This window comes from Schistocerca piceifrons, chromosome 5, assembly GCF_021461385.2.
Source record: "Schistocerca piceifrons isolate TAMUIC-IGC-003096 chromosome 5, iqSchPice1.1, whole genome shotgun sequence".
Classification (NCBI taxonomy): Eukaryota; Metazoa; Arthropoda; class Insecta; order Orthoptera; family Acrididae; genus Schistocerca; species Schistocerca piceifrons.
In genome coordinates this window covers 546,388,178-546,414,487 of record NC_060142.1, presented here as the reverse complement: position 1 = coordinate 546,414,487, position 26,310 = coordinate 546,388,178, and the positions used below count along the sequence as shown (strand labels likewise).

The 26,310-nt window shown below is 36.7% G+C and overlaps 1 protein-coding gene across 1 annotated transcript in view; it reads left to right on the top strand.

Annotated features, from left to right (window-relative positions):
- LOC124798056 (cartilage oligomeric matrix protein) overlaps positions 1-26,310 on the top strand; it is a 407,969-nt gene that overhangs the window by 370,290 nt on the left and 11,369 nt on the right. Inside the window, exons 19-21 of the mRNA XM_047261284.1 lie at positions 147-268; positions 16,933-17,020; positions 19,998-20,181. Coding sequence (XP_047117240.1) covers positions 147-268; positions 16,933-17,020; positions 19,998-20,181 — 394 coding nt within the window. The remainder of the gene's footprint in view (positions 1-146; positions 269-16,932; positions 17,021-19,997; positions 20,182-26,310) is intronic.

The window sequence follows — 26,310 nt, the reverse complement described above, 5'->3', positions numbered from 1 at the left end:
TATCTAGCAATGTTTCACTACCAATAAAGCTAATGTATGTTCATGAAAAATAAATGAATTTTTTATAACAATGACATTAAATTAATTTTTTAGTAATTTTTCCTATTTGTAACCAAGGAAATAAAAAAAACTATATCTCTCTCCAGGACATATCAAACAGTGGTTCTGGACCCTGAAGGTGACTCACAAATAGATCCAAACTGGGTAATATATAATAAAGGTGCAGAAATTGTACAAACAATGAACAGTGATCCTGGACTAGCTGTAGGTATGTATGTTATGAAAGTAAGGAAGACATTTTAGAACACCAATATTTATTACATTCTGTCTGGTTACTTAAGTTATGACATCCCAAAACAAATAAAAATATATGTCTTGTCATTATGGTGAAAGATGCTGACAAAACATCTACTTGCACTTTTAACCACTTCCTTGTTATAACAAATTATGAGCACACAAATTATACACAACGAATTTTTTTGCAGTTACGAGCGACGATCTGTTCTCTGCATGCCATGAGTTAAAATTGTTGTTGTTGTGGTCTTCAGTCCTGAGACTGGTTTGATGCAGCTCTCCATGCTACTCTACTCTGTGCAAGCCTCTTCATCTCCCAATAACTTCTGCAACCTACATCCTTCTGAATCTGCTTAGTGTATTCATCTCTTGGTCTCCCTCTACAATTTTTACCCTCCACGCTGCCCTCCAATACTAAATTGGTTATTCCTTGATGCCTCATAACAGGTCCTACCAACTGATCCCTTCTTCTAGTGAAGATGTGTCACAAATCTCTCTTCTCCCCAATTCTTTTCAGTACTTCTGCATTAGTTATGTTATCTACCCATCTAATCTTCAGCATTCTTCTGTAGTACAACATTTTGAAAGCTTCTATTCTCTTCTTGCCTAAACTATTTATTGTCCATGTTTCACTTCCATACATGGCTACACTCCACACAAATACTTTCAGAAACGACTTCCTGACACTTAAATCCATACTCGATGTTAACAAATTTCTCTTCTTCAGAAATGCTTTCCTTGCCATTTGCCAGTCTACATTTTATATCCTCTCTACTTCAACCATCATCAGTTATTTTGCTCCCCAAATAGAAAAACTCATCTAGTACTGTGTCTCATTTCCTAATCTAATTCCCTCAGGATCGCCCGATTTAATTCGACTACATTCTATTATCGTTGTTTTGCTTTTGTTGATGTTCATCTTATATTTTCCTTTCAAGGCATTCTCCATTCCATTCAACTGCTCTTGCAGGTCCTTTGCTGTCTCTGACAGAATTACGATGTCATAGCCAAACCTCAAAGGTTTTATTTCTTCTACATGGATTTTAGTTCCTACTCTGAATTTTTATTTTGTTTCCTTTACTGCTTGCTCAATATACAGATTGAATAACATCGGGGATAGGCTACAACCCAGTCTCACTCCCTTCCCAACCACTGCTTCCCTATCATGCCCCTCAACTCTTATAACTGCCATCTGGTTTCTGTAAAAATTGTAAACAGCCTTTCGCTCCATGTATCTGAGCACTGCCACCTTCAGAATCTGAAAGAGAAGTATTCCAATCAGAATTATCAAAAGCTTTCTCTAAGTCTACCAATGCTAGAAATGTAGGTTTACCTTTCCTTAATCTATCTTCTAAGATAAGTCATAGGGTCAGTATTGCCTCACATGTACCAACATTTCTATGGAGTCCAAACTGATCTCCCCCGAGGTCGGCTTCTACCAGTTTTTCCATTCGTCTGTAAAGAATTCGTGTTACTGTTTTGCAGCTGTGACTTATTAAAGTGATAGTTTGGTAATTTTCACATCTGTCAACACCTGCTTTCTTTGGGATTGGAATTATTATATTCTTCCTGAAGACTGTGGGTATTTCGCCTGTCTGATACGTCTTGCTCACCAGATGGTAGAGTTTTGTCAGGGATGGCTTTCCCAAGGCTATCAGTAGTTCTAATGGAATGTTGTCTACTCCCGGGACCTTGTTTCGACTTAGATCTTTCAGTGCTCTGTCAAACTCTTCACACAGTATCATATCTCCTTTCATCTTCATTTACATCCTCTTCCATTTCCATAATATTGTCCTCAAGTACATCGCCCTTGTATAGACACACTATATACTCCTTTCACCTTTCTGCTTTCCCTTCTTTGCTTAGAACTGGGTTTCCATCTGAGCTCTTGATATTCATACAAGTGGTTCTCTTTTCTCCAAAGGTCTCTTTAATTTTTCTGTAGGCAGTATCTAGCTTACCCCTAGTGATATATGACTCTACATCCTTACATTTGTCCTCTAGCCAAACCTGCTTAGCCATTTTGCACTTCCTGTCGATCTCATTTTTGAGACATTTATATTCCTTATTGCCTGCTTCATTTACTGCATTTTTACATTTTCTCCTTTCATCAATTAAATTCAATATCTCTTCTGTTATCCAAGGATTTCTACTAGCTCTCATCGTTTTACCTACTTGATCCTCTGCTGCCTTCATTATTTCATCTCTCAAAGCTACCCATTCATCTTCTACTGTATTTCTTTCCCCCTGTTCTTGTCAATCATTCCCTAATGCTCTCTCTGAAACCCTCTACAACCTCTGGTTCTTTCAGTTCATCCAAGTCCTATCACCTTAAATTCTCACCTTTTTGCAGTTTCTTCAGTTTTAATCTACAGTTCACAACCAATAGATTGTGGTCAGAGTTCACATCTGCCCCTGGAAATGTCTTACAATTTAAAACCTGGTCCCTAAGTCTCTGTCTTACCATTATATAATCTATCTGAAACCTTCCAGTGTCTCCAGGCTTCTTCCATGTATAAAACCTTCTTTCATTATCTTGAACCAAGTGTTAGCTATGATTAAGTTATGCTCTGTGAAAATGGCCACCAGACAGCTTCCTCTTTCATTCCTTACCCTCATTTCATATTCACCTACTACTTTTCCTTCTCCTCCTTTTCTTAATATTGAATTCCAGTCACCCATGACTATTAAATTTTTGTCTCCTTTCACTATCTAAATAATTTCTTTTGTCTCATCATACATTTCATCAATCTCTTCGTCATCTGCGGAGCTGGTTGGCATATAAACTTGTACTACTATGGTAGGTGTGGGCTTCATTTCTATCTTTGCTACATTAATGCTATCACTATGCTGTTTGTAGCAGCTTACTCACACTCCTGTTTTTTTATTCATTGTTAAATCTACTCCTGGAGTACCCTTATTTGATTTTGTATTTACCAACCCTGTATTTACCTGACCAGAAGTCTTGTTACTCCTGCCACTGAACTTCACTAATTCCCACTATATCTAACTTTAACCTATCCATTTCCCATTCCATGCTCCGAAACATAGAACGCCAGTTTTCTTTCTCCTGATAACAGCGTCCTCCTGAGTAGTCCCTGCCCAGAGATCTGAATGGGGGACTATTTTACCTCCGGAATATTTTACCCACAAGGACACCATCATCATTTAACCATTCAGTAAAGCTTCATGCCCTCAGGAAAAATTAATGCTCTACTTTCCCCTTGCTTGCAGCCGACACTATAAATGGTCACCTCTCAGATCATTTATGTTGAACTCAAATGTAATACTTGATTCAAACCAATAAAAATTTATAAGTACAAATGAATACCATCTCCATGCAGAATCTCATACTCTGTAATTATTACCATTTGGACCAACAATAAATGAAACACTTGCTTGGAAGTTCTGGCTGCACTCATTAACAGTACCATCTCATATACAAAAAAAGTTAACATCCATAAAAACCCAAATGTACGATTAAAATCTGTGCCATTAAATTGAGTATACACTATTGACTGCACTGAGTTATGGAAAGAATACTACAAGCAGTGAAAATATCATTTCACAAAAAGACCTGGAGATTAAAAACAGAAAGTATTAGCCAACAGATACAATCTTCAGGTAACATTTCGGAGCCTTGTTGGTCAACTCTAAATCAAATTAGAGAAATGCAATACAAATTAATATTAATAACATAGAGTTAATTACTAATAATGGTGACATTTATGATTCCTTTCTAGCTACCAATATTTTTAAGATTACTTCATAGATATCACTGAAATTGATGTCTAAATGAAACAGTACACTCAGTATCCACATGAAGGAAACAGCTAGCAAACAGAACTGCATTAGGTACAGATGATTTTCTGCAGCTGATTGATAACCTCAGAAATAAAAAGTCAACAGGCTAAGAGGAAATTACTCCATTTCTACAGACTAAGTGTAAACATGAGTTAGTGAAACCATTAGTTCATCTCCTAAACTGTGTGCTTGAAGAAAGTGTATTTCCTGACAACTTGAAAATGGCTGTTGTCAAACCTTAACACAAAAAAGATCTATTACCTTAATCTCAACATTCAGGTAGGTGACTGAGAGACTAATGTTAAAAAGCATCTTGGAACACAATAATATAACAAGCAGTTTTTGATGGAATAGTTGATAGCACACGGGATGTATCTTTGTACCCAGTAGAACAGTTCATAATAAGAGGGAACCTCCATGGTATATAGTCACTGTACAGAAACTTCTAAAGAGAGAGGAATTACTGCGTATTAGGCATAAAACAAAGCTTAGAGTTACCAATAGGGAAATGCTGAATGAAACACTTTTGGCTCTCAAGAGAGCAATGCGCCATGCCTACAATGACTACCATAGCAGTATACTGTCAAATAACATTTCACAAAATCGAAAGAAATTCTAGTCATATGTAAAGGTCGTAAGTGGCACCTACGAAGTTAGTGTCCAGTCTTTAGCAAATGAGAGAAGAACTGAAATTGAGAGTAGCAGAGTAAAAGCTGAAATGCGTAACTCAATTTTCAAATGTTCCTTTACAAAGGAAAACCCAGGAAAATTGCCCCAATTTAATCTTCATACCAATGAAAAGATGAGTGAAGTAAGTATTAGTGTCAGTGGTTTTAAGAAACAGCTGAAATTGTTAAAACTGAACAAAGCTCCAGGGCCCAATGGATCCCTGTCAGAATCTATACTGAACTTGCAGCTGAGTTAGTCCGTCTTCTAATTGTAATTTGTTGTAGATCCCTTGAAGAAAAAAAAAAAAAAAAAACTGTGCCCAGTTCTTGGAAAAAAGCACAGAACACACCTGTCTACTAGAAGGGTAGTAGAAGTGATCCCCTAGCTACTGTTGAATATTCTTGACGTTGATTTGTTGTAGACTTAGAATATACTCTGAGCTCAAACATAATGAGATATCTTGAACAGAATGATCTCCTCAATGCTAACCAGCATGGTTTCTGAAAATATCAGTCATGTGAAACCTAACTCGCACTTTTCACACACAACATACTGAAAGCTTTTGATCAAGGCAGTCTGGTAAATGTAGTATTTCTTGGCTTCCAAAAATCATTTGACCCTGTACCACATCTATGCTTATTGTTAAAAGTAAGACCGTAATGGGTATCATGTGAGATTTGTGACTGGATTAGGATTTTTTGGTAGGGTGAACACAGCATGTTATTTTGGCTGGAGCATCATCATCAGATATAGAAGTAAATTTGGGTGTGTCTCAAGGAAGTGTGTTGGGACCCTTGCTGTTTATTTTGTATATTAATGACCTTGCACACAATATTAATAGTAAAATCAGGCTTTTTGTGGATGATGCAGTTATCTATAATGAAGAACAATCTGAAAGAAGCTGCATTAATATTCAGTCAGATCTTGATAAGATTTCAATGTGGTGCAGAGATTGACACCTTGCTTTAAACATTTAGAAATGTAAAATTTTTTACTTCACAAAATGAAAAAACGTAGTATGCTATAATATCAATAACTCACTGTTGAAACTGGCCAACTCATACAAATACATGGGTTTAACACTTTGTAGGGATATGAAATGTAATGATCACATAGGCTCAGTTGTTGGCAGAATACTGTGAAAGTGCAGTCAGTCTACAAACGAGATTGCTTACAAATCACTCTTGTGACTGATTCTAGAATATTGCTCAAGTATGTAGGACCTGTACCAGACATGACTAACAGGGAATATTGAGTGTATACAGAGAAGGACAGTATGAACTATTACAGGTTTGTTTAATAAATGGGAGAGTGTCACAGAGATACTGAAGAAACTGAGCTGGAGCACTCTTGTAGATAGATGTACACTATCCCAAAAAAGTCTGTTAACAAAGTGTCAAGAACTGACTTTGAATGATTACTTAAGGAATATACTATAACCCCCAACCCCCCATGAGGAGAAGATTATAGGATAATTACTGCAGGCACAGAGTTATTCAAACAATCATTCTTCCCTTGCTCCTAAATGAATAGAACAGGAAGAGACCCTAATAACTGGTACAATTGGGCCTCACAGAGGTGTATAGATGTAGATGTAGAAGTAGAAGTAGAAGTAGATCCACTTTCATCAAATCTTGCAATGAGTGGTGTCACTGGAAAACCCATACAGTTTCTAGAAACATATTTAAAAGATGAGCAGTGTAGATGAATTATATGTGATAATAGAGAAGTACTAGAGAGAGAGAAGATGACCAAGAAGAAGAAACATAAATTTTAGTGTCACTTAGGTCTCCATTTTAGAGCCATTCCTTTACATTTGTTATGTGAATGTTTTTCCAAGTTGTGTAGGCAATAAGGCTCCATTTACTATGTATGATAATGAAATGTTTGGGCTTTGGATGAGCAATGAGCCCAGCTTTAGTGAGGAGGTTCAAAACTCCATTTAAAATCAAAAGTTCAATTTGTAAGTGATAATTTTAAAGTTAATGCAGCAAAAACAAATATTACCCACTTTAAACATACTGATTCAAATAGAATACTGCGAATGATGAAATCCTGTCAAAAGCTTGTTCAGGGTGTAAGGTCTTCATTTTACATGAAGATGGCAGACTTTCATGCTAACAGCAAGTTGATCATGTCTGCAACAAGCTATAGATTTTAAAGAGATTAATCGTTAGATACCTTACACCTGAAATCCTCTGAATGGTGTATTTTGGACTGGTATATCCTTTCTTGTCTTATAGAATAGTACTGTGGGCAGGATCTTAACTGAATTTTTTGTTGGTGCATGGCACCACATGATGATAATATTAAAAAGGAAAACACTTCACAATGTTTCTGCAAAATTACATTTATTTGGTCATGCACTGGCTTTCAGCTTCTTAGGCCACCTTCAAGAGACAGCTAGATGTATGTCAAAAGGATGGCTAAACATGATGTGCAACTTACACAGATATTATTTGCACAGAAGATACAAAAATGGCAGAGTGTTTACATAAGAAAACATTACATTTTTTGTCACTTAGAAATGATTATACACTATTAACTAAAAAACAGGGGAATCCAGTTTTTATGTGGAGATACATTTAACAACTGTTGAGAAATAAGATTAATTGACAATGAGAATCCATTATTTGTAACAAAAACTTATTTTAACAAAGGGAAAAAGGGAAATTGAGTCTGATCATTTAATGCTAAGCTAGCTATATGTATCACGTGATCATGTGTCTGTTGACTTCCAGTAGGGTCTCTGCTTTTTGTAAGAGAGCATAAAACTTCACATTCTACAACATATGAATGGTGTTCTGTTAAAAGGTGACTGGCAAAGCTAGAACCTTTCTTTGTTAATCTCCAGCTTCTTACATGTTCAGATAGCCTAGTTACCACAGTTCTGCCTCGCCAACCAATATATACTTTTTCACACTGCTTGCATGTGATTTTACACATTCCACTCCATGCCAAATATTGCAATTTGTCTTTACTACTGAATAAAAATTTTAATATGCTATTGGTACTATGAAATGCAGGTCTTCAGTTGTGAGACTAACTTCTTTGAAAAGTTGTCTGAAATGTTGCCAATATATGGGATTTTGCAGCTGGCTTTATACCTACTTACCAATTGCTGTTGGCCAGTGTACAGAAGTGGTGTAATTTTAGACATTTTCCTTTTTCATAATATATTATCAATCAAGGCAAAGCTATGGCCTTTGCTAGGAGTAATATAATTGATGGTCTGTAGTTCTGTTCAAAAGGCTGATTCAGATGATGGAACAGATATGAGGCAATACACCACTGAAAGGAAAGCTGCATGTTTGTGGTTGTGTGGGTGATGGGAGCTTGCAGGGATTAAATACCTCATGATTCCTGAGCAAGCAGGAGTATACAATAAAGAAAAATTATGTAAGTCACAGAGTCTTAAATACAGTAGTAAGTGAGTTAGTATACTCAAAGAGAATTAACACAAACTGCATCATGATGACTCTCCAAGCAGCAGACAAGTTTTTTCTTGGACACTTTTCTATACCTAAGTTAGTCCTGAGAGTGACCAGGGAAAGTCAGTTTCATGAATCAAGGATAAAACAAATATTAAATTAACATAAAGGTAGAAGACCAATAAGTACATAGCTGCAAAACACAACTGTCAGCAAAGTCAACATAACTTCAAAAGTACCACTCATTTCTCATACAGGTACACCTGACCAACTACATCCTTAACCATATACTTCTCTTTAATAATAGTAGTGGTAGTAGTTATATTCATATGTGGACCACTTTTAAAGGATATTAAATAAAGGGGAAAAGATGTAATTTATATATACAGCCATTTATGTGCTTACAGGTCTAGTTTGACAAGAATCAGAAAGGCAGTCAGTTGTGGCTTTGTAGTAGGAACCATATGGGCATTTGCCTGAAGTATTTTAGCAAAAACTATGGAATCCTATTCCATAATGGCTGGATGGAGATTGGAGCTTCCACGCCCATCTTGTTCAGGCCCATAGATGGTACCTTCATGACCAGGACACATGGCCAAGACAAAAGCAAAACCAGAGCCACACCCTCAACACCTTCTGTTGCATCTGTTTCAACTGGTCCTCCTCAGCCCAGCATGCTGCCTTCCTAGAAACTGAACTCCACTTCTCCGGTGTCTCCATAAGAGCCTCTGCCCATATCAAGCCCACCTACCACCAACAGTACCTCTATTTTGATAGCTGCTATTCCTTACAAATTAAAAAGTCCCTCCCACAGTCTGGCCAACTGCAGATATCAAATCTGTAATGATGAGCAATTCTTGCCCAGTAAGCTGAAGATCTTACTAAGGCCTTTACAGGCACTATCCTCCAAAACTAGTCTGTGAACAGATCTCCCATAATATTTTCACACAAGCCCCTAATTCTCCAACCATCACCATAAACCAACTCCAAAGAGCACTGCCTCCATACTGGAACAACTTAGGCAAATTTTTTGCCTGGACATCAGCTACCTGTCACCATGCTTGGAAATGAGGAACATCTTACCAAAATTTCTTCCCACCCCTCCAAAAGAGGTATTCTGCTGTCCACCCAATTAACAAAATACCCTGGTCCATCTCTATGTTGTGCCTAATACCAACCCTTTGCCACATGGGCCCATACTTCTGTGAAAGAACCTGCTGCAGGACTTGTACTATGTACCTGTCCAGCACATCCTGAGACAGAACCACCTGTCAAAGCAGCCATGTCATGCACCAGTTGTGCCCCTCTAATGTTTTTACATCCCTTTATGTGGATGTGACCACCAACTAGCTGTCCATCAGAATTAACTGCCATCATCAGATTGTGGACAAGACCGGAGTTCTGCTGAGCAAAATATGATCAACATCAATGGCTACTTGAGTATGCATCCCATGTCACTCTACCCTCCAATAACAGGTTCCGTGAAATACACAGACAGGAAGTGTACCTAAAGCACATCCTTCAATCCCAAAATCCTCTCGATCTCTACCTCTACCACTTCCTGCCCACATCCACCTTCACTCCTGTCCCCAAGCCTCCCACTTCATCCCATCATCCACAGACATTTTCCTCTCGATAGTCTCTGTCCTCCTCTTTTCTATTGCCCCCTATCAAACATTCCTTCATCTCATCATGTGACACTTGCAACACAACCTGCCTGTTTCAGAGCAGGCTCACCAAAGCCACATTCTCATCCTGATCCTTGTTCCAGAGCAGGCCCACAAATGCTATGTTATCATCCTGATCCTTGTCCCTCTCAACTCTCAGCCAATTTTCATTCCTCCTCCACATCTGTTCTCTCTCACTCCAGCCAACACAGCTCCTCCAAAGTGAACTGAAGTCTGAAGTGCTGAGAAAAGGGAAAGGGGGGGGGGGGGGGGGCAGGGAGAGAGGGAGAGAGAGAGAGAGAGAGAGAGAGAGAGAGAGAGAGAGAGAGAGAGAGAGAGAGAGAGAGAGAGAGAAGAAGGAGGACACTGTCCAGTAAGTCAGCAATCCTTTCAGCCATCTTGTTTATGTGTCTCTTGACCATTCAAAGCCTCATCTATATAGTGAGTCGTTACCCTAACTCCTTTCATTATTTGTGTTCATAAAAATTGTACAAAACATTAGTAATTGTTTAATACTTCAATCCAGATATATTTCCTGAAATGGCCGCAATGCTTAAACCACATAAATTTATGCCCATACAGGGGCTTCACAGTATGTGCTCATTGTGTGTAAAATTTATGACTGGAACAGGAAAGTAGGGATGGGAAGGTAGATGATGATAGTGGAACAAAATATATCCATTGTCATACACTGTGTGGTAACCAGCAGAGGGTAAACGTAAATTAAAGAACAATACTGTGGATGATTTTTGTGTATATCTACAGACTGTACTGGAACTGCATCATTCTTTGTGTGAATTTAAAACCTCTTTATTTATTTTTCATTATGGTCCATCTTCTTGGTTTTGTCCATATATCTTGGCTAGCATTAATCCCAAAAAGTCAAAGAGGGGAAGAAAGAACTGTTAACAACTAATATTGTGACACTCACATTCTACTCTGTAATACAGTTGGGGAAAAAGCAAATTATATGCCCAAAAGAGGTCCGAATAAGCTACAAACATGGAGCACAAATATTCTGGGGCTCACAAAACAGAAGCCACATATTTCAGCACAGATAAAATTCACTTCCAAAACAATAATGAGACAGCTAGACATAGTTAAAAATTACTGGTCACTAAGTTTAACAATTTTTTGGTGCTGGAAACAAAAGCCTCAAGAGAAAAATGGTAATTAAATGCAGATACGTTTACTAGTAAGGAGATCACTTTCAAAAATACTCTTAATATAAATTACTAAGCTCAAAACAGTTTTTCCAGCCATCAACAGTTTTCTTTGGAATTCATCTGTGATACAAAATATATTTCCTGAAAGACTTATATTCATAACGGAGCTCACTATCTATGAAAAAGTAGATACGCAAATATTCTCCAACCACAGTGCCACTTGTTGGAGTCTCTCCAAAAATTTTGAGTGTCCTGTGTCAGGCTACAGCATACTTGTTTATCCCGTTTGATTCTTTAAAGGCTTATACTTGAAGTTATCCATATTATGTTTTCCTAGTGAAGTTTTGCCAGATTTAAGAAAAAAGCTTTTGTTTTATGGATCATAAAAAATAAATACACAAAGTCCTGTCCATCTGCATGGCTGGTTTATCATCTCCTTGGCAGGAATCAGAGGGACCTATTTAAGTAAACTCAAAACTATTGAGTATCAAATCTCTTATTATAGCAAGGCTTTCATTAGTATTTATTTTCCTTAATATTCTCACTAGCATTGTAGCTGCATTACTATGTTCCCATATACTGAAAAAAATCTACTCTATTGAGTATTATACCCATTCTTGATGGAAGTAATACAAACAGTTGTTGTGGACAACCCTTATTCTTTACTTTTGCAATTGGTAGAACAGCAAGGACTCTTCACAGCATGACCTGTCCTTAATAAGATCATACACACTTTCTTTAATGTCCATGGACTAAAGAAAAATTAATTTTTGCAACATATTTGCTGATAACATATTGTAATTTTATGTTTCTGAAAGTCAGACTGATTTTGTGAATATACAAGAGGAAGATTTAATGCTTCATTGACAGTGGGGTTATTTAGAGGCATTACATTCAGTTGTGGCCTTATGTGAGAAACCATCCTAGTGTTAACCTTAAACATACAGAGGAACCAAGTGAAACATAAACCAGGTGGGCAAGATAGTAATGCTAAATGCTCTCCGCCTGATTGTCAGTCCAGTGCCTTAACTACTCTGCCAGCTGCTTCTTGTTGAGATTACACTGGACTTTACAAGGGATTTTGAAGTCAGATTTCAACAACCTTTCATTGTTAGAAGAAGGAAAGAAATAGTTCCTTAAGTTTGACATTTTTAAAACACAGAGTGTTATGGACGTAGTACAGATATTGTGATACCTGGTACCTTAATGTGTACCCCCTTCAGTGTGTTAGTTACTTTTTTCCTTTTATCTAACAGTCTTCCCACATACTCATTGCATAATTTACTACCTGGTGTTTTCTGCACAGTTGTAACTGTGCTGCAGAGTGGACTACACATGTCAGTATAGATTATCCATTTTGCATCCACACTTCAGTATCTGACCTGCTGACTTGGGAAAAATAAACAATAATTGCTTACGTCTCATAGTGGCTACAATTCTTAGTCTACAAACAAAGTAAATAGTGATGTAATGTTGTTCACTGCACTGTCCTTAGTCATCAATAAAAACATCTACACTTACATCCCTAACACCCTGTATAATGGTTTTACTTTTCCATACTTCACACTGTTTCTGAGATATGTTCTTCAAATGGTTAACTGATGACTGTGGATAAAATAGTGCTGTAATGGTCCAATACATATTCCATCACCCCAATTTTATTTTAAGAAATTTAATTTCACAATGTAGCTGTTGTATCAGCAGTAATTGACGTCGAACAGAAGTGTCCCATTGCAAACAAAATACAGGCCTATTCAAAATGAATTGGCAATTAGAAATGGCTATAACTATTCAGTGCACAGTGATAAATGAATAAGAGTAACAGGGAATTTAAGAGAAAGTTGAAAATTTTTTACATAATTTATAGTGTTCTGTATGACTCCCCTTGGTCACTAGGATATGCCATTTCAGGCCATGCATTCTGAAGCATATTCAATGTCACCAATGCAGCCACATTAGAAATTCACATTTTGAGTCATAGAAATGTTTTCAGGAAAAGAGGCACATGTACAAGGTCTTTCACACAACCCCGTACAAAGAGACCCATGAGTGTCAGATCCGAAGATCCATGTGGCCAAGAGCAGAATACAACATTGTCACATCCAGTGTGACCAAGACAACATGTTTGAAGGTGGTGATTTGAAAATGTGTGTATCTACATACCGGCTTCTGATTCCTTACTGTTATCCAAAGCATTGAACTTTCCTTTAAATTCTGTGTAATTCTTACTGATGTATTGCTATGCGTTAAACAGTTATAGTCATTTGTAACCACCATATTCATTTTGAATTATCCTGTATTTTGTCCCTTTAATTTTACACAACTTTAAAATTATTCAGAATCCTTCACAAGTTCTGTCACTTTTACAAAAGCTACAGTTTGCTCATTAATAGAATTTATGATGCAATCTTTTGTAAGCTAATATTCATTCAAGCAATGTTCTGCACCTATAAACATAGCTGGAAACTTAGAAATAAATTCAAAACATGCTCATTAACTTCATCATCATAAAATGACAGTTGGCTTGTGTGATTGTTGCTCCATGTTAGAACTGTATGGAATTGTAATAAGTCATGGTTAATTTAGTGTACACTGTTACACAATGGAACCTTTTAATGGATCACATGCACCCTTATGTGTATGTGTGCTGGAGATCTGTGCTTCTAGCTGTGCATTGGACCACTCTATTACATCTGAATTGTGTTTGGGTGGTTCAAGAAATACTATATAGATGTCAGGAAAATTGTCAGGAGGGTGGTTTGTGCACTGGATCAAGGGCCGATTTTGAATTGTAAGCAGCTGTTGAGTGGCCACATAAGAACATGACTCTCCAGTGCTTCCTGGGCCTTGTGAAATGCTTGCTGCCATTACCATCCACCACTGTAAATCAGAGATGTGTAACGTAGACTACGAGGAAGAGGTCTGATTCAGCTGTTTGTTAGTGCCGTCTCGCTCATCGTAGCCAAAAAGAGAGTCTTGAAAGATGTAGAATGAGTTCATATGTTGACTCTACAGTCCAGATATTATTGCTAGTTCTGTATATGCCAGGCAGTCAGATAGATAGCACACTCATTTTTTTTACTAAATACATTACTGTTTTAGAGTTATATAATACCACTGTTAATAAAAAAATTACACAAATTTGAATCATGTGGAACCATAGCATTTTTATGACCAAAGATAAGGATGTAAAACTACAGTTCACCGTGCAAAGCTGAATAGGATTATTATCTTGGGGAAAAGGAATTAAAACACAAGTTAACCCAAACTGTTTCATTGGCCCAATGGGTAGGAAGCAGGAAGATGCTTGATTGTGACAGATAAATCAAACTGATAGGGGGACAGAGAGAAAGAGCACAACAACTAACTGGAAATGTAAAGTGAGATGACCTTTCTTTATTTCTTCCCGTTAAAAATTGAATAATCTCTATAGATAAAAGCCAATGTCCTGACTGACTGACTCACTCACTGACTCATCATTGCCCAGCCCAAACCACTAAGGAATTTGAAGTGGATGTTGGTTTTATACTGTAGGTATGATTTAAGAATGCACTGTTCAAAATTCCATGCCTAAGGAGTTGAAAAGGGGATGAAAGGCTTTCTGAAAATATGTCACTATTATGACAGTTTAAAAGCTAGAATTATGAAAATTAGTGTTTGGTTCCTCAGTCAGAAATAAAAAATGTGTGTTTCTGCATTTTTGGAAATTCAATCACTAAATGGGCAAAATAGCGGGTGAAGGTTTCTTTCGAAAATAAATCATTATTAAATAACTAATAAAACATTTTTAAAGCTACATCTGTAAAAATTGGCATTTGCTTCTTGTTTGGAAGCAAACAAATATGTGTTTCACTGTTTCTGGAAATTCAATCCCCAAAGGTAGTGAAATAGTGGATGAAAAGTTTTATGAAGGCATTTTTAAAGCTAACATTATAAAAATTTGAACTTGGGTTCTTAGTTCAAAATAAAATAAATATATGTTTCACTGTTTTTGGAACATCAGTCTCTGTGGAGGTGAAATAGGGGACGAAAGTTTTTATCGAAATATTATATTATGCAAGCATTTTTTAAGCTAAACGTAAGAAAATTTATATTTGGCTTCTCTCTTAGAAATAAAAATACATGTTTCATGTTTTTAGAAATTCAGCCTGTAAGGGGGTGAAATAGAGGATGAAAATTTTTAAAAAAATATTTTGCTACATTAAAAAATTATTAAAGATAAATCTATGAAAACTGGTACTTCACTTCCCAGTTAGAATATGTCAGGGGATGAAAGTTTCCAAGGAAATATCACCATAAGAATGCAAAAGGCATGATTAACAAAAATCTTGGGCTCCAGCCCCAGAATCGTTTTCTGGTCAGAAGTACATTTAGCAAAACACCATGTTGCTATGGCCTTAATTAGCGTGAGAAGTTTAGAAGTTGTTGCAGTTTGTGAACAGCATAAAAATTTGATCAAAGAGAGAAAAAAAAGAATTGTGCAGACCGTACAGATTATGCGAGTAAAGCTCGATGCTAAATAACTTAGAAATTAGAGCAACTATGGCATAAAAAGCTAAGTGGCCAAAAGCTTTAGAATTGTTAGTGAACCAAATCAAATGTAAGAAATTGCTTCCATATATACTGCATTAACTACCAGCAGTTATTGACGGTAACCTAAACTCTCCTTATATTAACAGAAGAAATAAATTCTTAAAATGAGCCTACAATCATTATTAACTTAGGTCAACAATACTGTCTAGATCAATTAATGCAATGAGGAGACCTATACCTTTCCCAGGACTCCAAACTACAGCTCAGCTGGTATTTTTCACACATACAAATCAATGTACCAGAGATGAGAGAAGCAATAAGAGATGGAAAAAATCCTAGGACTTACTGACAACTTAACCCGAACCTTTGGATTTCTAGTCTGACACTTACCCATCCATAATCCATAGTTCTGTACTTATAACCTTCAGTAACTGTCCCATACCTTGAACAAGAATCTCCTGTTTCTGAAAGAGCTGCCAGTGTTAAATTTACATTGTTCAAACCTTTTCTGTTTACTTTAGCTACGGCATGTACATTTACACACATACATATTTGTAACTAAAACTTAAATTTTCTGTTTTTAAATAACAGTTTTGTTATGTATGTAATGTAAATTCAAGTGCAGCATGCCAAGAGGTATCTGCGATACCACACATTACAAACTCATGTGACTCATAGAAAATGTGTTAGGGAATTAAACATATAGCAGAGACGCTGAGTCGTAGATAAGCATAGCAAGAGCTTTTGGCCAATGGCCTTTGTCAAAACACATACACACGTACACACTCATGCAAACGCAACTCACACACACGACTGCAGTCCCAGGCAACTGAAACCACACTGCCTCCATTACATCTTGGATTTTCCATTGTTTGATTGTTAGGGAATTAAAAATTTTGGTTTGAGGGGTTAGGGGTAAATGACATTTATGTGCCTATCAATCCATCATATCCACAAGCAGACATCTCTCCATCCAGGGAGATACCCCCACTGCCATCACCATCCACTACAGTGGCCACACAGATAGCAATAGGAGTGGAGGAGGGGGTAACAGTAGGCATGTACAGGGCACTGACAGGAGCTGAGCAGTATTCGTCAGGGACCACCTGAAGATGGCAAGAAGTCTGTTTGCTAAAATATTGGGAAGTAATTATGACATGACCCATTTGAACACCTGAGAAGTCTACAAGCAAGAAATATATGGGAAAACATCAGGTCATATATGTATGCGTCTGGTGCACAAAATGACGATTTCAGAATGTCCTGAATCTACAGTGATACTTAGGTATTCTTTTGCTCAGTATTTTAATGACTAGCACACATGAAGCATTTGAATTCTAATGTGGATTTCTTATTTACCCTTAACAGGATTTGATGAATTTGGCGGAGTAGATTTTGAAGGAACATTCTTCATTGACACAGAAATAGATGATGATTATGTTGGATTCATTTTCAGGTCAGTGAGACAATTTTCTTTGTTACATAAAAACATTTTATGTGCCCATTATTGTTAAGCTGCAAATTTAAATGCTGTTAATTTTAGTTTTCTTTAACTGTGATGTCTTGTCTTCCAAATCAAGAACGAAGAAGGAGGTGTCAAGAACATGAGGTAGACCTGGTTTAAAGTCAATGTCATCTTATTTGCATTGGAACTTGAAAAATAAAAAGTAAAGCTTAAGTTGATCAGTGCAGCATAAGCACATAGTTATCAAATGAGCATCATTCAGCTACAGCGTATTTTGACAAAAGCTTGGAGAAACTTAAAAAGAGATACATGTGCACATAAAGACAGTTTATATATGCAAAAAACGAGACTGCAAGCCTCTAACAATTCAAATACTTATAAGGTTTGCCATGAGAGAAATACCGGTTCTGATTTGTTTACAAGGCTTAAATGTAGTAATATAATGAATATTTTGCAATAGGTTACTTTATACACTAAGCTGCAAAACATATTTATTTCAGAGAGATGATTTATTCATAAATCATAATTAGCAAAAGAGGAGTACAAGAAAAAGGAAAAAAGAGGCAAATAAGACAGTGGCTGAGGAGATAAGAAAGTGGATGGAAGAATGGACAAATATGATGGGAGGAAATAGCAGCAGAGGTAAGAAAGAGTTACATGGAAAGGTCAAAAGTAAGAGGAGAGGATGCAATGATGGATAAAAATGGGAAAGACGTTTATAACAAAGAGATACTGAATATAATGTGGAAGCTGTACTTTGAACACTTGCTAAATCTGAACAGACTTGGAGATGATGATAACAGTGGTGGTAGAAGTAAACTCTGGGAAGGAGGGAGTGGGGAGTGAAGGTCCTGACATAGAAAGAAATGGAAATTTCACTGTACAAAATCAAAGGAGGAAAAGAACCAGGAATGGATGAAGTAAATGCTGAAATTGTGAAGGCAGGAGGGGGAGGTTGGGAAACAGTGGCTGTATCATGTGGTAAGTTTGGTTGCAGAATGAGGAAAAGACTCCAGAATATTGGAAGAGGGCACTAATCATCCCTAAGTTCAAGAAAGGGAGGAAGGGACTGAAGAAACTACAGGGAAGTCACACTGACACCACACTGTGAAAGTATTCTGGAAAGCAAAGTCTGAACAAGCCAATAGCCTTGCTGCAGTGTTAACACTGGTTCCCATCAGATCACCAAAGTTAAGCCCTGTCGAGCTGGGCTAGCACTTGGACAGGTAACCATTCAGTCCGCCAAGCACTGTTGGCAAACAGAGTGCACTCAACCCTTGTGAGGCAAACTAAGGAGCTACCCGTTTGAAAAGTAGTGGCTTGCCTCGGAAACTGACATAAGGCTGGGAGAGCGGTGTGCTGACCACACGCCCATCCATATCCACATCCAGTGATGCCTGTGGGCTGAGGATGACAAAGAGGTTGGTTGGTACTATTGGGACTTCATGGCCTGTTTGGGTGGAGTTTAGTTTTTTTAGAATCTGAACAAAGGTTTGTCATCTATCCTCTTCATTGTGGTTTTGGATAAGATAATGACTAAGGTGGCAGAAAAGACTGAAGAAGACAAGATGAAAGTGATGGTGTTCAAAGATGACTTGATGATCTGGGTTAACAGGGAGGAGGAGAATCAGGAACAGCTGGATGCTAGGGATGAAACTGTGAGAAATTTAATGCAAACAAATGTGAGATTCTAGTTGCAACTAAAAACAAACATAGAGCAACTAGTGGAATAAGGATTGGAAGTGAACAGTTCAAGAAGGTGGAGAGTGTCAAGTACTTGGGAAGTGTGATAGAGGAGAATGGAAGAAATAAAAGAATCAGTGAATGCGGCATACAGGCAAAACCATTCTTTCAAAGTGTCATGTGCGTGGTTACAAGCATATGAAATGAAATTCCTCTGAAGTAGATTAGGAGTAACAAGGAGAGATAGGATGGGGAATGAAAGGGCAAGGGAAATAGTGAAAGAGGGACCCTCCAAGAGCAGAACAGAAACATCAAGACTAGAATGGCATGGACACTTAAAGAGAACAGAAAACAAGGAGATTCCCAAGAATATAAATGAAATGTAAATGTGAAGGGAAGATAAAGGGATAGAGAGGCAAAAGAAAGGTGTGAAGGAGTGTGTTGACAAAAGAGATGAGAACTGAACCAGAGTAATCACAGAAAGCTGGTGGGAGAACAGGATTAGCTGGTGAAGTTTATATTCCAAATGGAATCAACTATGGGAGAAAACAGTTCCAGAAAATGATGATAACAATAATAATAATAATAATAATAATAATAATAATAATAATAATAATAATAATTATTATTATTATTATTATTATTATTATTATTATTATTTATTAGTTCATAACTAACTTCTCAGTGAGAAGCACTTTGTAGAAACAGCTTATAGCCTTTCGAACTGTCTACGTGGCATGACTGACTGACTGCCTCTACAGCAAGCAGTCTTATGCATTCAGGCATGGGCAGAGTGACAGAACGATGTATGGTACTAAGAAATAACCTCTGAAGCTGCTGTTCTCTAAGAATTTAGTGTAACAGTATTCCATTACCAAAAATATTCAATCCTTCAGGCAAAGAAATACGAATCAGAGAAATCAATGTATTCTGTAATAATACTAATCTATTGAAACTTAAAGTAAATAACGAATGTTTCTGCAAGAGGGTAATTCGCCTACAAGCCATCAATACAGGAACTTTGGGAGCAGGGCACATAGACTTGGAAATTTAAAAATAAGTTCAGAAGTTGAGTTGCAGAATTTTAAATTACTTTGACAGGAGAAATTAGTGGACTGTGATAATCTCTCTGGATTTTGGGAACATACAAAATCTTTATCATAGTTTGAAACCCTAAAAAAATCTTTGTCGTATTTTAAAAATCTAGATTCAACCCAACAGTCAGTTTCATCCAACAAACTCCTCCTACTTGTGATTTTCATTACAAATTAATGATCTTTTTCAGTTATCAGAACAATCACAAATTTTATGCAGTCATGTGGAAGAAGAATACACAGACATATTGGCAAGCTACACCGTTCCGAGCGGTTGCGGAACCAGGTATTCAGCTGAAACTGGTCGATTCCAGCACAGGACCAGGACAGATGCTGAGGAACTCACTCTGGCATACAGGAGACACAGAAAATCAGGTTAGTAATGGTATTATAACCATACCGTCAGAACTATAGCTCCTCACTTCTGATCCTTGATCCAACACATTTCCTTGTCTTACTGCAATAAAATCTCGTTCCCGAGAAAACTAATTTGTTTCACATCTTCTTCATTGAGGGTACCATGACCAAATATTTATTGAACAAATGCAGAATTTTTTTCTTCATTTAGGCAGCTTTTTTTTTTTTTTTTTTTTTTTTTTTTTTTTTTTTTTTTTTTTTTTTTTTTTTTTTTTTTACTAACAGTTTCAGCTTATGAAGCCACTGTCTGTGAATATCTGTACAGAAAAGCATACTTACGTTACCAATACAAGTTAAGATTACTCATTATATTTCCACACTGGCAGATAAAATTATTCATATTACCTTCACACTAACTGAAATGAAAGTTTTAGGACTCCTCATTTCATAGTATCTTTTAATTATTTTATTTTGTTAGTTTCTGTCTTTACATATACACAGAGATTATTCTTGGGTCACCATTATATCTGGGCATATTTTCCACCTTATATGGACAAAATGAAAGTCAAGACTGTCAAATCACCTTTAATGGCTTGTAAACCAACACAAATTGAGACACAGATTGTGAAGATCCTGCCAATTTAGACAATTGGCAAATTTAAAGTTAATTATTTTTTCCACTTATTTACCTTCACACCATTGAGTTTGTATTTTGTATCAGTAATGTAAGTATGCCTTTCTGTACAAATATTCACTATAAAGTGGCTTCATAAGCCACATCCAGTAGTGAAAATAAATAAATAAATAACAATTTAAGTGAAGAAAAAAGTTCCGTGTTCTTTGAAAACTAAAATTCTTCATTATACCTCAGTTGAATAAAATTTTTGCTCCATGCTGAATTCTAGTTAAATAAATACAGTTCTTGAAATCTGGAACATCTGCTGTGGCAATCCATTGTTCTTAGCTTCTGTTTCTAGGAAACAGATGAAATTTAAGTTAAGAATTTACCGTTTCTTAGGCCCTACATACATTTAAGTGCACCTGAGATTCCCTCCAGTAGCTGCTATTTGCATATTCCTTATCTATATTCTGTTTTGTATTCAGAAAGAAATTCATTACCTGGTTAGCTGGAAATCATTAAGCTTCCTACAAAATGCACTTATAATATGAGCAACTATGTTCGTTGAATCTTGATATCAAGATCAGGGGAGCCTGTTCACAATATGAATAGCATTGACTACATTCATAATTTTCAAAACCTACATGTGCCCCTGTTAGGTGCCAAATCCCAAGCACCTAAGGGAGTCCCTTCACTGAGTTGTTAGCTGGGTTTGAGTTATGGGGAAAAAAACAGGATTTCCAAGCTGGAGGAATGTTCATGCCACAAGCCCTCTGTTGCTCTAAGTCCTGGACTCGCTTAAGCAACCAATTGTAGCATTATACATTGCAGACAGTAAGGATCTTATCTTGACACTTACATCGACAGGATGGTAAACATTAGGATTTGCAGGGGATAAAAATAATTGTTGCAAAAGGTAAGCTGCTTGCCAATGGTGTGGACAGTTGATAAGGTAAACCAGCTAATAGCAAGGAACTTTTGGGGTACCGCCACATCCAAGTTTTATCTGGTATGGCCAGATATGTGGGCTCTGTTTAGATTGACAGTAATTTCCCTTACTTCTTATATGAGTAACTAAATATTTTAGCAAATACAAGAAATAATTGTTTAGTGGTGCAAAATCTAATGCTAGCCTTGGCCAGGTGATAGGAGCTCCTCAGTGTGTTTGAATCACAGTATCTCACATCAGAGATTGAGTACCTGTCATGTTATCATGATCTAAGCACATGGGCTCACCTATTTGGTGACCTAGCTGTGTTCATCCATAAAACAAAATCATTCACAAATTCCCTCTCTGTTACAGCTGTCTACCTCTGGAACCAATTACCATTCACTCAGCGCATAATTCAATACCCTATTGTCTTTAACAAGCAGCTGAACCAGTTCCTTCTTTCAACCTCATAACATTTCCCCAGAAAATCAACATATAGGGCCAGTATCCCTCTGCTAAAACAGTAAAGTAAATGCACACATCTTCTCAAGTATGCTCATTTCTCTTTTCATTTCTCAATCAGTCACATCACTTCCTTTTCTGCTATCTTCGTTAACTGTGTTTCATCCAGTTCCTCTTTCTCTCCTGATTCCATCCTTCTCTCATGCCCATTGCTGCTTGCTTTAAATCTACCTTCATTGTTGTACCTCGCATGAAGGAATATAATCTGTGCTCCCTTTGTGTTATTTGTGTCATAGTAATTTCTGAATGTTGGATTCTATGTTAGATGCTTTTTTGTAATGTAATTTAAAATTTGTAGAATGCCTAGCTAGATGTAAGAGAAGGCCTAATCTTACTGGTTAAATTTATTCTCTCTCTTTAGTGTTCAGCCCTGAGGTTAGTTTCCAGCAGCATGCCATTCTCCTCTTCTGTTTGCCATCCTCTTTATTTCCACCTGTGTAGAGCATCCGACATCCTACATAATGTACTGCACGTATGTCTTCCTTAGTTGCCCCGGTAATGCCTTCCCTCAACAGCTCCTTCTGTTATTGTTCCTTTGATGCTGTTGTGTCTGAAAATGTGTCCTTTTCTTCTCTTTTGTTTTCCTTTTGTCCAGATTTCATACCCATATAGGGCCACACTCGAAACAAATGCTTTCATGGCTGTTTCCTTATTTCAAGAATGATGTTCTCACTATTGAGTAAGTTTTTTCTCTTATTAAATGCAATTTTTGGCCTGTTGTATTCTGCTCACAATTTCTTTTGGCTTCTGCCATCCTTTGTGAGCCTGTTTTCCAAATAGGTGAACTCTTTATCACTTCTAGCTCCTCTCTTCCAATTCATATTCTTAAAGGTTCATATTCTTCTTCATTACTGCATACCATCAATCACTTTACTCTTTTGCTTGTTTATTCTTTTATTGAACTATTTATGAAAAAGCCTTTCAATTGTACTGAGGACCTTCTCTAGAGATTTTTTTGTCTCCGTGATCATAGCAATATCCTCTACATAATGCAGTATGTCTGTCTTCTGCCCATTAATTTTGATCCTCGCCTCAGCAATTTTGCAATCTTAGCCTATAGCTCTTTGTATGTAAGCATTGAAAATAAGAGGAGAGATTGCACATCATTGTCTCATGCCTTCTCTAATTTTTGCTTCTTGTTCCTGATGAAAACTGCTAAACATAGCCACTCCATTCTTATGAAATCTGAGTATCAACCACATGTCTTTGTATTTTAGACTTTCTTTCTTCAGTGCTCTGAACATCTCTTGCCAGATAACATTATCAAATGCCTGTTCCAGGTCTTTAGAGACAGTATAAGGTGCTTTATTTTTCTGTATTTGCTTTTCAATAAGAAGCCTCAGTGACAGAATCGCCTCTTTTGTTCCTAGTCTCCTCCTGAATCCAATCTGATCTTCAATCAGCATATTCTCCAACTTCTCTTCAGTTCTCCTCAGAATTATCTTTATGAGAATTTTTGATGCATGCAATATTCAGCTTAAGGTTTGGTACTGTTCACATTCTGTAGCTACTACCTTCTTTAGTGTAGGAACCATGATGCTTTTCTGGAACTCAAATGACACCAATATTCTTGATTAGTTCTGCAGAGATATCATTAATCCCATTGTCTTGTTCTCCTGTAGATCAATAAAAAATTCTCAAAGTCTTCTTGCAGAATGTCATCTCCTTTGTTGTCTTCACCTGTTTCCGCTTCTTTTTGTATTACATCCTCCAATAAAGGTGTTCCAATACACAGTTGCTCAATGTATTCTTTCCATCTTTGCACCATGCCTTCACCAAACAGCATTTTCCCCTCTTTGTCTTCTACCTGAGAGTATTGTTTTGCATTTGTTAAAAATAATAATAATAATAATAAATAATTTAAAAAATCTGTTCTGTATGCTATATCATTTCTTCCATTTAGCATATTTTCTTCCACTGCTCTGAACATTTCCTCAAGAAAACTTTCTTTGGCTTTTGTAGCTTATCTATTGGATAAACTCCGTAGCCCTCTTTATTCACCTTTTCCTTGTTGGTCAGCTGCATTTTTACATAGCCTTCTCTTTTTGATAAGCTGAATAACATCTTCCGTAGTCCGTTACCTCTTGTTTTTGGATTTAGTTTCCCAACAATCTTTTCTGGTGATTTATATACACCACATTTAATTTGTTCCCAGCTTTCTTCAACTTCATCATGTTGGAAATTTTTAAATAAATAAATTAAAAACTATAATCAGAAAGGGAAAGATGAATTATGAATTGTTGAACTGTCAGCTGAAAATCACCAGTATTAAAATTCCTGTGGTCACAATTATGAGAGGTGAGCTTTCCCTTAGTTTAAATACCACATTTACCCTCGTTTTTAAAGGAAATTAAGAAAAATGAAGTATCACGTACAAAAGAAAACTGTGAAGCAGCTTCCAGCTGTGCATGAAATGTTAGAGGACTAAAAACCAAAGTTAATGAATTTCTTATCTGTTTACAGCTTCTAGAACACCAAAAGGAATTTGATATAGTATTTCTGTCTGAGCACTGTGTAAATACAGGAATCCATGTACAGCTATAAATTAGCATCCCATTTTCATATGGGACATATGGACAAAGGAGAGGTTGAGATACACGTAAAAAACAAAATCAAGTTCAGATCTATTGAAACCAGTAGTTTCTGCTTAGATTAACAACTGGAAACACGTGTTTGTGAATTGCTGCTATCTTTTAAGTAACTTATAATTATTATAGAATGTGGATCCCAACTGGGAAACTTCCAAATATTCATAGGAAAATTTTTAGTCATTATTAAACTACTTAGCATACAAAAAAGCAAATTATAAACTGTGGAGATTTTAATATTAATTTCCTGAAACATTCAGATAAAAGGAACAATTTAAAAAAGTTACTTAACACTTATAATATGAGTTCCGTTTTTAAGTTTCCCACCTAAATACCAAAGAAAGTAGGACAACTATAGACAACATTTTGATAGGTGAACATGCACAACTAGCCACACCAAATAACTTATCTGACCTCAGTGAACAATATGAAAAGCGGAGTAACAAATGGACAGACAGCAAACAGTTTCGAGGTATTCCCGCAAAAAGCTGACTGGAGAGAGGTGCATATGTGAAAGATGTCATTATAAATTTAATGTATTTATGAATGGATTGCTGTCAACCAGTCACGGCTCATGCAATATTTTACCAATTTGCTACAATGTGGTGGCCTACAGCCTTTTCACTAACAAGGATTATAATTGTAACTAAATTGAATATATTGATTTTATGAATATAAATTGAACTGTTTAAATATATTTAAATTTTGTTATTAATAGTTCAACATTGTGAGGAATAAAAAACCAATTCCCAAAAATCCCTCGTACTCCATGCGCAAAGCTTTAGAGAGCATTTTGCATTTTCCTACGGCACACTCAGGCAATATATTATAGGAACTTGCAAGGGGTATCAACCTGTTTCCACTCATATAGTTTTATTTTACTTATAGTTTCTGTCAAAGGAATCAATGGCCTTTGGAAAATCAACAAAGAGCTTTTGAATTCAGTAATCTGTGGCAAACGATTGACTTCAGTTTAAATATTTGTCCACAACATGATCTGCCCTTCCTAAAATCACCCTGATATTCACCTAAATTGCTCTCCAGTGTTGTTAATACTCTGTTTAGTATAATGATGGAAAATATGTTACATGCAGCTACCTAACCAACAAGTTCAAGGTACCGTCTTTGACTGAAACGGAGCCAGTGGACTTCAACTGTTTTGAAGAAATCTATTTCATCCAGTGTCAAATGGAGGCAAAGGCAAAAAGGTAGTTCAAATGTACAGTGAATGATCATACTTGTCTAGGAAATGGCAACAAGGGACAGGAAAGGACACTAGATGCACTCAGAGTGTGTGCCCGGGGGCCTCATTCCACATGTTGAAGAGGCTATTCCAGCATCCACTGAGGTAACAGAATGCAACCAGCTGCAGATTGTGGGACACATCAGAAAAAATGATGCCTGTCATCTGGGCTCCGAAGTCATACTTGGGTCATTCCAGTGACTGGCAGACAAGGTTGAGAAGATCTGCCTTGCACACAGGGTTT